General features: G+C 41.8%; 1 protein-coding gene across 4 annotated transcripts in view; it reads right to left on the bottom strand.

Moving 5' to 3' along the window:
* CDKL1 (cyclin dependent kinase like 1) overlaps window positions 1-13,934 on the bottom strand; it is a 47,913-nt gene that overhangs the window by 13,120 nt on the left and 20,859 nt on the right. For all 4 annotated transcript variants that reach the window (XM_043919514.1, XM_043919517.1, XM_043919515.1 and 1 more), the window contains exon 3: window positions 8,855-8,976. In XM_043919514.1, the coding sequence (XP_043775449.1) occupies window positions 8,855-8,976 (122 nt within the window). The remainder of the gene's footprint in view (window positions 1-8,854; window positions 8,977-13,934) is intronic.

Genomic DNA, 13,934 nt, shown 5'->3' with positions numbered 1-13,934 from the left:
TTGCAAAGAGTCGGACACGACTGAGTGACTAACATACTTACTGTGGAGAACGCTAGGGGAAGAGCTGGTTTCAGGGAGGGAAGAGAAGTCGGGTGAGATGCTTCTTAGCCATACACGGGGAGACTCTGGGAAGGGAGTTCTGAATTCAGAAGGGAGATGTAAATTTGGGAAGCATAAGCATAGTGATGGAATTTGAGCTCTAGGACTGGATGAAGCCACTTAATGAGTGAATCTGGAAAAAAGAAGAGGTCAAGCCCGGAGGCCCTCAACATGCAGAGATCAGAAAAAGGAGGGGGACCCAGCAAGACTGGGGTTGGTCCTCAAGTGAAGTAAGATGACACTCAGGACGTGTCCCTGAAGCCAACTGAAAAAAGTGTTTCAAAGGACTTCTGGGTTAAGATGGTGGACAGAACACACTCATCTATTTTCACTCTCTTCTAAAATCTAACTAGAACTACACTGAAGATCAACTGAAATATAAGCCATCCTCTCACCCTCAGGCAGCTTACAGTATCTTTAGGAAGATAAAAGTTCAAGACGAGACATGTTGACGGCAGATGAGAGCGACATCTGTTCCTCTGGGGCCCGCTGGGCTGCGGGCCAGCTCGGCCGAGGCTCTCCCTCCAGAGGGTGGAGTGAATGCATCTTCCACTAGTGGGAACAGGGCAAGGAGAAGTGTACCCCTGGGTCCTCCACACGGCTTTCCTCCTGCCTGCACTGGGGACTCTGTTTCACCCCCAGGAACATAAAAGCTTCCCAAGAGTTTGGCTCCAAGGAGGAGTGAGGGGGTGTCATTAGAAATGTCTGTGCTCTAGATTTCTGTTTGACTGTACCATTTTTAACCAACTGAAGATAAAGATGCTTGGTCACGATAAGCAAGCAAAGCCAGATTAAGGAAGACAAGACATCCAGGAAGCAGTGAATCCAACCCTAGAGAAATTTCAAGAGGGGATTCCAAGGATGACAGCAAAGGGAAGTCCCAGGGGGACAGCTGGTCAGCAGGCTTGCAGAACAAGCCAGACAGATGGAGAATGGGGATCTAAAGGCAGGACATTACCAGGAGGGAGAAAAGGAACAGATTACCTGATATGATTATCCTGTGGAAAAGTATACTAAGAGACTATAAAAAAGAGTGGGGAAAGTTAGCAATAGGGTTAAAGACTACTAAGCAAATTGTAAAAATAAGGCAAATATTAATTTGCAGAAAAAAGTATAAAAAGAAACTCCAGTATCGTAAAATGCTCAACTATAAGTAATATTTCCATAGGCATAATAAAAGGAACAGTGAATTCTGAATTAATGAAATTTTAATGTAACTATTTGGGGGAAGAAGAAAGGGGAAGCAGAGAAAATAATGGAATAGGAAAACTAAATCCTTATCTATCAGAATAGTCTGTAGATAATGTCTAAAAATTAATATATCAATAACAGTATATCACTCTTTTTATGACATTATATTGCTAGATTTGCTAGAGATTTTTGCATCTAGTTTATGAAGGATATCCATCTGTCATTTTCTTTCCTTGAAATGCCCTTGTCTAGTTCTGGTATCAGGCTATAGTGGCCTCATAATATGATTTGGAAATTGTTTCTTCCTTCTATATTTTATGAAAGAATTTGTGTAGGGTTGTTAATATTCCTTCCTTATATGTTTGAAGGAAATCATTCATCAAATATTATAATAATAGAAACCAAAGGAGTATGACTATAAGAACAAAAGTACACATCATTGGAGATAAGATGAACTGGTTCAGTTTGACAAACCCTATAAGTCAATAATATCATTTTGAGAACTTCTAAAGAAAAAATAGAAAGAAGAAAAATCTATTTGTAGGAAGATTTTGATAGCAGAATCATTTAGCAGACAAAACACTGAAAATGGCCTCTATTCAACAATGGAGGAGTGGTTAGATGGTAATATGAGATGTAACATCTTACAGTTAGTAATATGTCTAAAAATTATACTGCAACATATGTAGAAATGCATATGAGAGAATATTAAGTGAAGAACAGAACTGGGGTTTGGGGAGGGAAACAGTCATTTCATCATAGCAACATGGAGAATGTAGCACTTAGTTTGGAAGGGCAGCCAGTAGCCTGGCTCCTTTTTACGACGGTCTTCGGGCTTGCAGATATGGACACTACATATTCTCAGTGTACTAAGACAGTATCCATTACAGAGGGGCGGGTGAACATCAAACAAATTTACTAGCCCGATATATAAAGCAAATTTATTCATCCATCTTCAAATTCTGAGTGCCAGTTTATGTTCTCTTTGTAGGCAATTCCATAGAGACACTCAAGTTCTAATCAGAATGGTGTTTGGTGAGGAAAGAGTTGGAATGAAAGAAAGTACACAGTTTGGTTATTGCCTTTAGGCTGAGATGGTTTAATTGTGCCCATCTCCAAATTAGAAGGGTCTTAGGCTCAGAGGTTAAAGCGTCTGCCTGCAATGTGGGAGACCTGGGCTCGATTCCTGGGTCGGGAAGATCCCCTGGAGAAGGAAACGGCAACCCACTCCAGTATTCTTGCCTGGAGAATCTCATGGACGGAGGAGCCTGGTGGCTCCACGGGGTCGCAAAGAGTCGGACACAACTGAGCGACTTCACTTTCACTTTGTCCTTAGATAAAACGTATGTGATCAGCCCAGCATCCATCCTACACCTTTAAGGATGATTTGCGTATCTCTGCCCTGATGCATTATGTGTTGGTTTCACAAAATAACTCCCAGAAAGCAAGCTTCTGCCTCTCCTTCCAAGTTTTGGGAAACAAGGCCTATGACCCTAATGTCCTGATAACAAAATTGAAATGAACAGAGAGAAACCTAAACAACTGCTGTGGGAAAGTGAAAAGGTCAAAGTGCATTTTAAATATTTCTTCAGAACTAGGAGAGACAAGAGAGATGACAAAGAAAGAATATGGATCTGTTGCCAGGTTCCCAATATAGTAACTGTCCTTTCCACCACTGGTTCTCTAATATTTGCCACATAATAAAAAGTCAAACCATCAACATCCATTCAAAGTTCATTTCTACACCAAAGACAAGGATGAAAGGGCTGGCCAAGCTCCTATAGAAACAATATGTTCTTTTAAATTTATTCTATAGAAATATTTTTGCAAGTGATTATTTACTGTAACCTTATTACTAGGGAAAAACTAGAAACAATCTAAATATTTATCAGTAGGGGGTTGAATAAAGAAACCATGGTATGTCTGCACAATGGAATTTTATACCATTTAAAAAATATAAAAGCATATGTACCACAGCTTCCTTATCCATTGATATCTAAGAATAGGGAGACAGCTCCCAAATACACTTAAAAAATGAAGAATAGTATATAGAGTACAATCTCTTTAAGTATTTATATAGAAATGCAAAAAAAATAATTAGAAAACTATTTCTCAAACATTATTTCTACATGTTTCTGTGTTGCTTGAAACATTTTCACAACAAACAATATATCACTTTTTTAAAAAAAGAGATTTTTTAGGGTTAGCTCTGGAATTGCATTGTCAGAAACCAAAAACTTGTAGTAATGCCCTTTACTCACCAGATGTTCTTTGAATAAACTATAAGAGAGTCAGAAGAGGATCTGGTTGAAATGGAATTTGCACAGGAAAAAAATGGGTGAAGTCCTGTGTCTGGCTGCACTTAAACAGGGGCAGAAAAACGCGGAGAGAACACATAAACCAATTGTTTACAAAACTCTGACACAGGACAGACCAGTGGTTTACAGAATAAGTAAAAAGCATATTAAGTCCTGTGGAAGATAAGAAATATGCTTGTTGAGAGCAAATCTAAGCAATATGAACACAACACAGGGAATAATAATGGATAAAGATTTATATATTTATATATGTATACAGGATATATTCTGGCATAAACTTGACTGTTATAGCAAGTTATAACATTGAAGTTATATTCATTAGATATATTATATTCAGTATAGCATGAATGTGAATCTTCTCCAAAAGCTTTCCAGATGAGTTCAAAGTTACCAACATGTTATAAGAAGATGAATTAGTATCCACTTCAGATTCACAGTAGAGAGAAGTTCTTTGGTTCTGATTTAGCAAGAATTATTTTTAATAATTAAAACATTGCCAGAGTAATAAATGGAACATGGAGAAAATTAAAAAAAAGAAAAATATCTATATAAACATCACTCAGATAATCTCTATTAAAATGTACATATTACTTTTTAAAATTTTCTACCTACATATAAATTGTATAAAAAGGAAACATGCTTTTATTATAGCACAGCTTTTTTTACCTTGCAACCACTCATGAACACTTTTATATGTAAATGTTTGTTTTATCTTATAAGCATGTTTCTTAGCAGCTCCACTGTATTCCATTATAAAGACATACTATACTTAACCAATCCTTTATCACTGAACATTTCGGTTGTTTCCAATTTTTTTCATTAGAAACAATACTTAAAAACAGACAGTTTTATAACTAAACTTTTTACACATATATTTATTTTCTGGGGTAAATTATCAGAAGCAGCATATGTGTCCAGTTGCTCAGTCAAGTCCAATTCTTCGCAAACCCATGGCCTGTATGTAGCCCACCAGGCTCCTCTGTCCGTGGGATTCTCCAGGTAGGAACACTAGAGTCGGTTGCCATTCCCTCCTCCAAGGGATCTTCCCGACCAGGGATCGTACTCAAGTCTCCTGCACTGGCAGGTGGATTCTTTACCACTGAGCTACCTGGGAAGCCCTATCAGCAGCAGACCCACTGATTGCCAAATTGCCCTCTGACAATCATTTCCTTTGACAGTATTAGGTTTAGAAAATTGTAGTCAAAGTAATTATTTTTAAATTTAAAAAAACCATTGTTTTGATTACTCTTTAAAATCATCTTATAAGGATCAATTTATTGATTTGCTGACTCAATCACTACACAACAGTACTGGGAATGTACCAAGTGCCAAAAGTTAACCTAGAAATTACTGAGGATACACAGGTGAGGAAGATACAACTCTTGCCCTTGAATATTTTATAGTTTACTGGGCAAATATAAATAATCCTGGAAGATATAATGAATACCAGAGGAAGGAACTCTCACCTCTCCTAAAGTGGATATCATTAGGAGGTCATATTTGGGCTATATCCAAGGGCAAGCAGAAGTTTGCCAGGCCAAATAGAGAAGGTAAGGCAAAACGGGTATCCTAAAGCCTAGAATGCAAGTAATTTCATGGGATTGAAAACTGGTGGGAAGTGGGATGGACTTACAGAGTGAGACCTTGTATCGCATGCCAGGGGTTTTCACCACACCAGTAAGCTTTGAGGAGCTATCAAATGACTTATGCAGGGGAGTGGCATGGTCCACTTTATATTTTAGAAATCTGGCAGTTTGGTCCTCCCTGGGTTTGCCTATTTACCCCTAGAATGCCCTGTGATCACTATATTCCCAGGTACAAATTTCTAAAATATAAAGTGGAACATGCCACTTCCCTAAATAGTATGAAAGTTAGTCACTCAGTCGAATCCAACTCTTTGTGACCACATGGACTGTAGAACTCCGGGCTCCTCTGTCCTTGGAATTCTCCAGGCAAGCATACTGGAGTGGGTTGCCGTTTTCTTCTCCAGGGGATCTTCCCAACCCAGGGATTGAACCCAGGTCTCCCAAATTGCAGGCAGAATTTTTACCGACTGAGCCACCAGGGACGCCACTCCTACCCAGTATAATGGAAAGTTACTTTTATTTTTAAAACACACGCAAACAAAAATCCTTAAACTTCAGAGTAAATAGATACGATCTGATTTAGAATAAATCTTAGTTTTCAAACTTGCTCATTTATTGGTGTTCCTTAGGACAGTCTTATATTTGACAAACCATGGCACAGTGTCATTTAGAAATGAAGTTGCTTGTACTTAACCACACATGTGTCTATCAGATGTTCCCTTCTCTAACACACCTCTATATTAAAGCATTTTCTGGAACACATATTGGAGATTTTAGCCAGCAGAGTTAAAAAGAAAAAAAAATCTGCTTCCAGGACTCTCATCCCTCCTTGTCCTATCTTTTTATTCTTCTGCTTAAACTACATGCTAAAAAAATAACTGACTCCCAATTGCTTTCAACCTCCCACTAATCAGAGTTGGCAAGTGACTCAATCGAACATGATTAATCAAATTCCCTTCAACAACCCCCTAGTTACCCATGGCACAAGTAACTTATACTAGTAAGGCTTAATCAAAGTGTCACTTGCAAGCTGTCAAAAGAGCAAATACCAGCACACTAAATGTTTTGTTCCTTGAACACATAATTTCTCTGTTGTATCAGTGACTTTCTGAAGGCGGGAAGTCTGTCCTCTTGGCTCTCTCTGTGTAAACTAACAAGAAAAGCCACCTGTGCCATGGTCACTAACAAATCATGAGCCACTTTAATCCCATCTGCCCAGAGGTCATGCTAGATCATGTCACCAGCACGTGGCAGAGCAAGCTCTTGGCCAAGGCTTGAAAGCCTTGTTGAAAGAGCCTCAGCCTCTAGGCACTGGAGTGCGAACCTGAGTCAGGATGCAGCACCCTTCCATCACTCTGATCTCTGGTGCACTCTGCAGATTCAGTTCAGTTCAGTCACTCAGTCGTGTCTGACTCTTTGCGACCCCATGAATGGCAGCACGCCAGGCTTCCCTGTCCATCACCAACTCCCGGAGTTTACTCAAACCCACGTCCATTGAGTCGGTGATGCCATCCAGCTATCTCATCCTCTGTCATCCCCTTCTCCTCCTGCCCCCAATCCCTCCCAGCATCAGGGTCTTTTCCAATGAGTCAACTCTTCACATGAGGTGGTCAAAGTATTGGAGTTTCAGCTGCAGCATCAGTCCTTCCAATGAACACCCAGGACTTAATCTCCTTTAGGATGGACTGGTTGGTTCTCCTTGCAGTTCAAGGGGCTCTCAAGAGTCTTCTCCAACACCATAGTTCAAAAGCAACAATTTTTTGGTGCTCAGCTTTCTTCACAGTCCAACTCTCACATCTATATATGACTACTGGAAAAACCATAGCCTTGACTAGACAGACCTTTGTTGGCAAAGTAATGTCTCTGCTTTTTAATATGCTATCTAGGTTGGTCATAACTTTCCTTCCAAGGAGTAAGCGTCTTTTAATTTCATGGGTGCAGTCACCATCTGCAGTGATTTTGGAGCCCAAAAAAATAATCTGCAGATTATCCCCAGCCAAAGCTGAGCTTCCAGGAATACAGCAAAAGGAGAAGATGGGATATCCTTTTCTGTTCAACTTCTCAGGAGTCTCCTTACCTTTCAAGCCAGAGACCACCTCCTCTGTGAAGTATTCTTTGACCCGCTTTGAATCCTATCTCCCTGGGCCTGCTAATCATTTTACCTTCTTCCTCCAGCACAGTGATTGCTCCCAGGGATAACTGCATCACTGAAGCTGAGCCAATTAGTCTTCCACTGGACCTTCTGTGCAGACACTACTTTCTTCTAGAATTTCCTTTCTTCTAGAATGGCTACACAGGTTGATAAAAGCCTACAGCAATGCTTTCCACTACACACTTTTCCTTCTTATGCCTTCCATCTCACAGCACACATATGCCCTCCAAAATCAACCCTGTAGGGGAGACTCACCTGAAAGGCAGAATGAAGCTAATATGGAAAGGAAGAGTTGGGAGGGAGGGGGAGAGAAAAGGAAAGAGAAAGCCCCACCTAAGGTGCTCTGCCTTAAAGACACCCAGCTGAGGGGAGCCAAAATCCAGCTTGCATTCTGCTCACCCTCACAAGGAGCTACCTTCAGAGGAACGGATTCCCCCATACGGCGCTGTTTTTTCCAACAAAGGCTCTGTCTGCTCATCAGGCCTTTCTGCTGCTGCACACAGAGGTGCTGCCTGAGCTAGAAACGTGCTAAGATCAGCGGAGCCTCCAGAGTCACCTTCCCAATTACAGCCACCAGCACTTCCTTTTTCACCTACACCAGCGTCAGTTAGGTTTTTGTCATTGGTAACCAAAAAAACTCTGACCAATACTGCAGACCGGATACCCGGACTGCTTCAGATAAAACACTGCTGCCCTGAAAATAGGTTCATCAGTACCATTTTGACGCAGAGGTAGAGAACAGACTTGTGGAAACAGTGGGGGAAGGTGAGGGTGGGACGAATTGAGAGAGTAGCACGAGACATAAACATCACCCTATGTCAAACAGATAGCTAGTTAACGTAGGAGCTCAACCTGGCTCTCTGTGACAACCGAGAAGTGTGGGATGCAGCAGGAAGCGGGAGGGAGTCTCAAGAGGGAGAGAACACATAGACTGTTGTCTTCAGTCACTCAGTCCTGTCTGACTCTGCGACCCGATGGACTCAGCTTGCCAGGCTTCCCTGACCTTCACTATGTACATACATGTGGTTGATTCACACTGATGTATGGCAGAAACTAACACAACGTTGTCAAGCAATTATCCTCCAATTAAGAACAAATAAATTTTTAAAAATATTTATAAAAACACCACGTTTGTTTTAGCCTTAAATTTCCTATGAGCCATTATCTTTGAAGTCTTCCTTTCAACCTCCAAGTCCTTATGCTTCCCTAGGCTGGCGTGGAATAATTGATATCCTTCCTTTTCTTTCCTAGAGACTGATACAGCATCTATGCAGAGATAATATACCAAAGAAATCAAGTTCAATGTAATACTGTAGTTGCTGCTTTCTTTACGAAAATGACTAGTTATGATCTTTTTCCCAACATTTCTGGCAACCCCTCAGCAGCAGAGTATGCTGACCAAACACTGGCTGTCCCCTGCCCACTGTGAAAAAAGCTCACAGCTCATCTTCCCTCACAAACCCTGGTGTGTTTTTTTGGGTTTTGTTTATAAAGGACGGGTCACTCACCCTCTTTGGTGTCTGTCCAGCTCATGGAGCACCGTGTGGTCACAGTACTCAAACACCAGGTGAAGCCTCCGCTTCCTCCTGAAGACTTCAATAAGGTTGACGAGGTTGGGATGCTTGAGTTGCTGAAAACACAAAAAGCGAGGTGCTAAACTGGAGCTGTGAAAGACAGTTTTCTTTAATGTTGGTCCAAAAGAAGAAAGATGTTTGTCCTCTAGAAAAATTCTTGTCTTGGATTGAAGGAGGCTGTAGATAGTACAAGCTTAACTTCTCTTGATGAGCTGTTTGGGCTTCCCAGGTGGCACAGTGGTAAAGAATCCACCTGTCAATGTAGGAGATGCAGAAGATGCAGGTTTGATCCCTGGGTCAGGAAGATCCCCTGGAGAAGGAAACGGCAACCCACTCCAGCATTCTTGCCTGGGAAGTCCCACAGACAGTGGAGCCTGGTGGGTTATATAGTCCATGGGGTTGCAAAGAGTTGGACAAGACAGAGCAACTGAACACACAGACACGTAAAAAATGATCATAACCCTGGTGGCTGGTGAAGGCCAAGAGATATGAGAAGGCTGGGAAAGGAGAATTTAAAAGAGGGGGGCAGTGGTTAGTTAACATAAACACATCCTTAAGGCTCAAATCAAATGTCCTTTCCTGAAGCTGTCTCCCTGATCTCTCCAGACTGGTTCAATGTCCCCTGTAGCTCCCTGAAGTATGAATCCTTGGGAATCCTTCTAAATTACTAACTGTTCAATTGATTTTTTTAATGTCCTCTGTTGTCGATAGATATAATAGATACACAGAATGTAAGACTCATGATAGACATCAGGGTCTGTGTTCTCTTGTTTTCTCAAAATGATGTCATATCCCCAGCACAGAGCCTTGTACATAATAGGCATCTGATCATTATTTGTGAATGAATGAGTAAATCAGGTTTCCTAGGCTGATGAAACATTTCAAAACAGAAAAATCAGAAGACTCTCCAATCTGACATGCCTGAAGGGCTGCATCTAGAAAGAAGAGACAGGAATGAATGTTGCTGTTGGCAGAGATAAATCTTGTACTTAGCTTTATGGCCCCTTCTGTCTATAATCTGACGGGAAATACCTACAACTAAGCAAACTAACTACTGTGAAGAGAGCAAAAATGGTTAACGTTCTTCAGGGCTTGAAGGCCTCCAGGCAGTGATCTAAGAGAACAAAAGAGGAGGCTGAAAAGCTTCTTAAGGCTCCAGTCTCAGAAATCAGGTGATATAACTTCTGCCTCATTCTACTGGTCACAGCAAATCATGAGACCCTTTCCTGACCCAGAGTCAGCCCACAATAAAATATAAAACTGGCAAAAAGTTTGTTCAGATTTCCCGTAAGACCTTATAAAAACCTGAATGATCTTTTTGGCCAACCCAGTATCACGAGGAGAGCAGGGCCCAGGTGTCCCAGCCGAGCTCAGCTCCTGCTGACCACCCCCACTTAATTCAGCTACACAAGCAAGCTCAGGCAAGACCAGGCGAAGGAGCAGTCAGCCAAGCCACAGTTGTGAGAAATAAGAAATCAGTAGCTTCTTTAAGCTACTGAGTTTTGGGGAGCTCTGTTAACACAGCACTAGATAACTCTGCGGTGAAGGCAATGGCACCCGACTCCAGTACTCTTGCCTGGAAAATCCCATGGACAGAGGAGCCTGGTAGGCTGCAGTCCATGGGGTCGCTACGAGTCGACACAACTCAGCGACTTCATTTTCACTTTTCACTTTCTTGCATTGGAGAAGGAAATGGCAACCCACTCCAGTGTTCTTGCCTGGAGAATCCCAGGGATGGGGGAGCCTGGTGGGCTGCCCTCTACGCGGTCGCACAGAGTCAGACACAACTGAAGTGACTTAGTAGCAGCAGCAACAGATAACTCTGTAGTAGAACTACCAGGGGAACTTTTGAAAACCAGGGATGCCTGGGCCCCACTCCCAGAGATCCTGAATTGGTCTTAGGCAAGGGCCAGCCATCTATTTTTTTCCCCAAATTGTCCGGGTGATTTAATACATAGACAGAGGTATTAATCATAGGCTAACAGATATTTCAGACATGATAAAAAGCAGAAGGAGAAAAACTGAAGTTCTTGAACTGCACACTATAGAATATTTGTATGGAGAATGAGAAAAGAAGAACCCAGCAAAGAAAATACCAAAAAAGACAATTATTTTCTCATTTTCTTTGTCTAACACCTCTGTCTTCAAGATGTGAACTTCCTGCTCCAGACAATACACGTGATGAAGCAAAATAAAACAGCCAAGACATTCTTAAAGCCCATTAGCCACATTTGGGCCTTAGAACAGAAAGCATTCCAAGCTATAAAGCACCACACTTATATTCCCATATCTGGAAACTTAGGGATTTCCCTGGTGGCTCAGATGGTAAAGAATCTGCCTGCAATGTGGGAGACCTGGGTTTGATCCCTGGGTCAGGAAGATCCCGTGGAGAAGGGAATGGCTACTCACTCAAGTAATCTTGCCTGGAGAATTCCACGGACAGAAGAGCCTGGTAGGCTACAGTCCATGGGATTGCAAAGAGTTGGACATGACTGAACGACTAACACATACACATCTGGAAACATTTAGCCTGAACTAACAGAACAGTTAGTTCTGCACTAAGAGGACAGAACTGACTACTGTTTCAACCAAAGAAGTGCATTGGCTCAAATGTCTTAAACAGAAAACAATCAACCAAGTTTAAAGTGGGGGGGAGGCAGTTTAGACCAGGCAATTAGGGGAAAGCAGACATTTTCTTATAAATTCTGAAAAATAATTGTCTATAGGCCCAGACCTCAAATCTTAGATTCTTTTAATGTTCCATCTTCCATATATAGTCCTCAATTCTACTGAAACAAATACTGGAGCTTCTCAGATGCCAAGGCTGGCACCTGCAACTTGTCACATTCATACGTGCAGAAATTGCCGGGGCACTGTTGCCTCAGGATAAAACCCAAAGATCCTCTCCACCTGACCTTCGCTCACCTCTGCAGCCTCATCTCTTGTAACTTCCCCCAGACTCACTGAACTTCTCTCCCTTCCTCACTCTCGCTTCAGGACCTGCTCACCCAGTTGTTTCCATCTTCCACATGAATTTTTTTCTGTCCAGCCCCCTTAGCCCTGCTCCACACACCTGTATGAACTAAAAGAGTATAACTCTGGAACCGCGGGTGCCATCTAGCAGGTAGAAAGCACTGTCACAGCAGGACCCACTGAACTGCATGGACTACATGCTACGTTACACCCATCCTCCTGTTACTGCACAACTTTTGAAAAGATTCTAATAACTACACTGTAAGCTATTCTAATGACATATAGATTCTCTCCAATTTTTGAGCATTATAAATAATGTTTTGATAAACAATCTACTAGCTGATTGACCTTAACTTGGGCTTCCCTGGCAGCTCAGCTGTTAAAGAATCCACCTGCAATGTGGGAGACCTGGGTTCGATCCCTGGGTTGGGAAGATCCCCTGGAGAAGAGAACGGCATCCCACTCCAGTATTCTGGCCTAGAGAATTCCATGGACTATTTAGTCCACGGGGTCGCAAAGAGTCAGACACGACTGGGTGACTTTCATTTGGACATGTTAGTTAATGTCTTTAGGTTTACCATTTGTGAGAGGAGGAAGCTCAAGGGCTGCTGTGACAAAGCATTTGCAGTAGTGTCAGGCCACATCATCCTCTCCAGAAAGTTTAACTGTTACTATGTCTTAATAATTTTTTATTTTATTATTTTTTAATTTTATTTTTGGTTGTGCTGGATCGTTGTTGTCGCACATAGGCTTTCTCTAGTTGCGGAGAGGGGGGCTTCTCTTCATTGGAGTGCTCAGCCTCTCATTGCGGGGGCTTCTCTCGTTGCACAGCACAGGCTCTAGACTCACGGGCTTCAGTAGATGCAGCACCCACAAGCTCAGTAGTTGTGACACATGGGCTTAGGTGCTCCTCCAGGATATGGGATCTTCCCGGACCAGGGATTGAAACTGTGTCCCCTGCATTGGCAGGTGGATTCCTATCCAATGTGCCTCCAAGGAAGTCCTGTTAATATTGTTACTGGGGGTTCAATCTATTTCTTTTTAGGCTGACTTTCTCAATTCATTTTATTCAACAAGTATTTATCTATCTTAATGTGCATAAGGCACTCTGAGAGTCCTAAAGATACAGAGATAATAAAGCAAGAACCAAACCTACTCTCATGAAGCTTAGAAACTAGAAGGGGAGACAGATGTTGAACAAGTAATTACAGACATGGTAAGTGTTACAGAAAGCCAGGGAAGGGTACCCGGCTTGAGGGTGTTGAGTGGTCCAGGGAGTGGTACAGTGGTTCCTGAGGAAGGTGGCCATTTAAGAAGTTAGTTGGACACTATTTAGAACCCCAGGAATACAACATAAGGCTCTAAATAGACATGGCTACGTTGCTTTCCAAAAGGATCAAACACACTTATACCTCTGCCAGGAGTGTGAGAGTACTTTTTACCATATCATTGAGGCATTAATGGATATTTAAGGTCTGTGATGTAGATTACTAAATTACTTCCCAAGATGGCTTACAATGCCTCCATCAACACAGGAAGGTGTCACATGATATTTAAACCACTCGTCTTTCCTATTTTCTGTTGTAAGATAATCTTTACATAGCTGTAAATAGCCAATAACTTATTTCTCAACCTATTTTCAGAAAATTCTTCATTTAGAGAAGTCAATCACTAAAACTAAATCTTAATTAGGACTCACAAATCTTAAATTGTAAATTTTTTTTGTAAATATTTTTTAAAAAATTACTAACTCTCTCTAGGTTGCCAGGATTCTGGGTTGACCTGAAAACATGCTAGAGCAGCAAATATCTGGGAGACAGCTCCTGTCATGGCGATGTTCATTTATTCAGCAAAGGTCTCCAGAGTGTCTGTTCAGCCTCAGGCACTAGGGAAACACTGGCGAAGGGGACAAAGGGCTCAAGCATTAAGCAGAGAAGTGCCACAGAGCCCTCCATGTACAAGAATCTATGCTGCCTTAGAGAAACTGTTCTTAGGAAGTGACTCTGAACTGGAGTCCCAGAGGGTGAGAAAGGTCTGACCA

The sequence above is a fragment of the Cervus elaphus genome, chromosome 12 (assembly GCF_910594005.1).
Source record: "Cervus elaphus chromosome 12, mCerEla1.1, whole genome shotgun sequence".
Lineage (NCBI taxonomy): Eukaryota > Metazoa > Chordata > Mammalia > Artiodactyla > Cervidae > Cervus > Cervus elaphus.
Note: the sequence above shows the minus strand (reverse complement) of the source record. Positions and strands in the feature narration are given on the sequence as shown.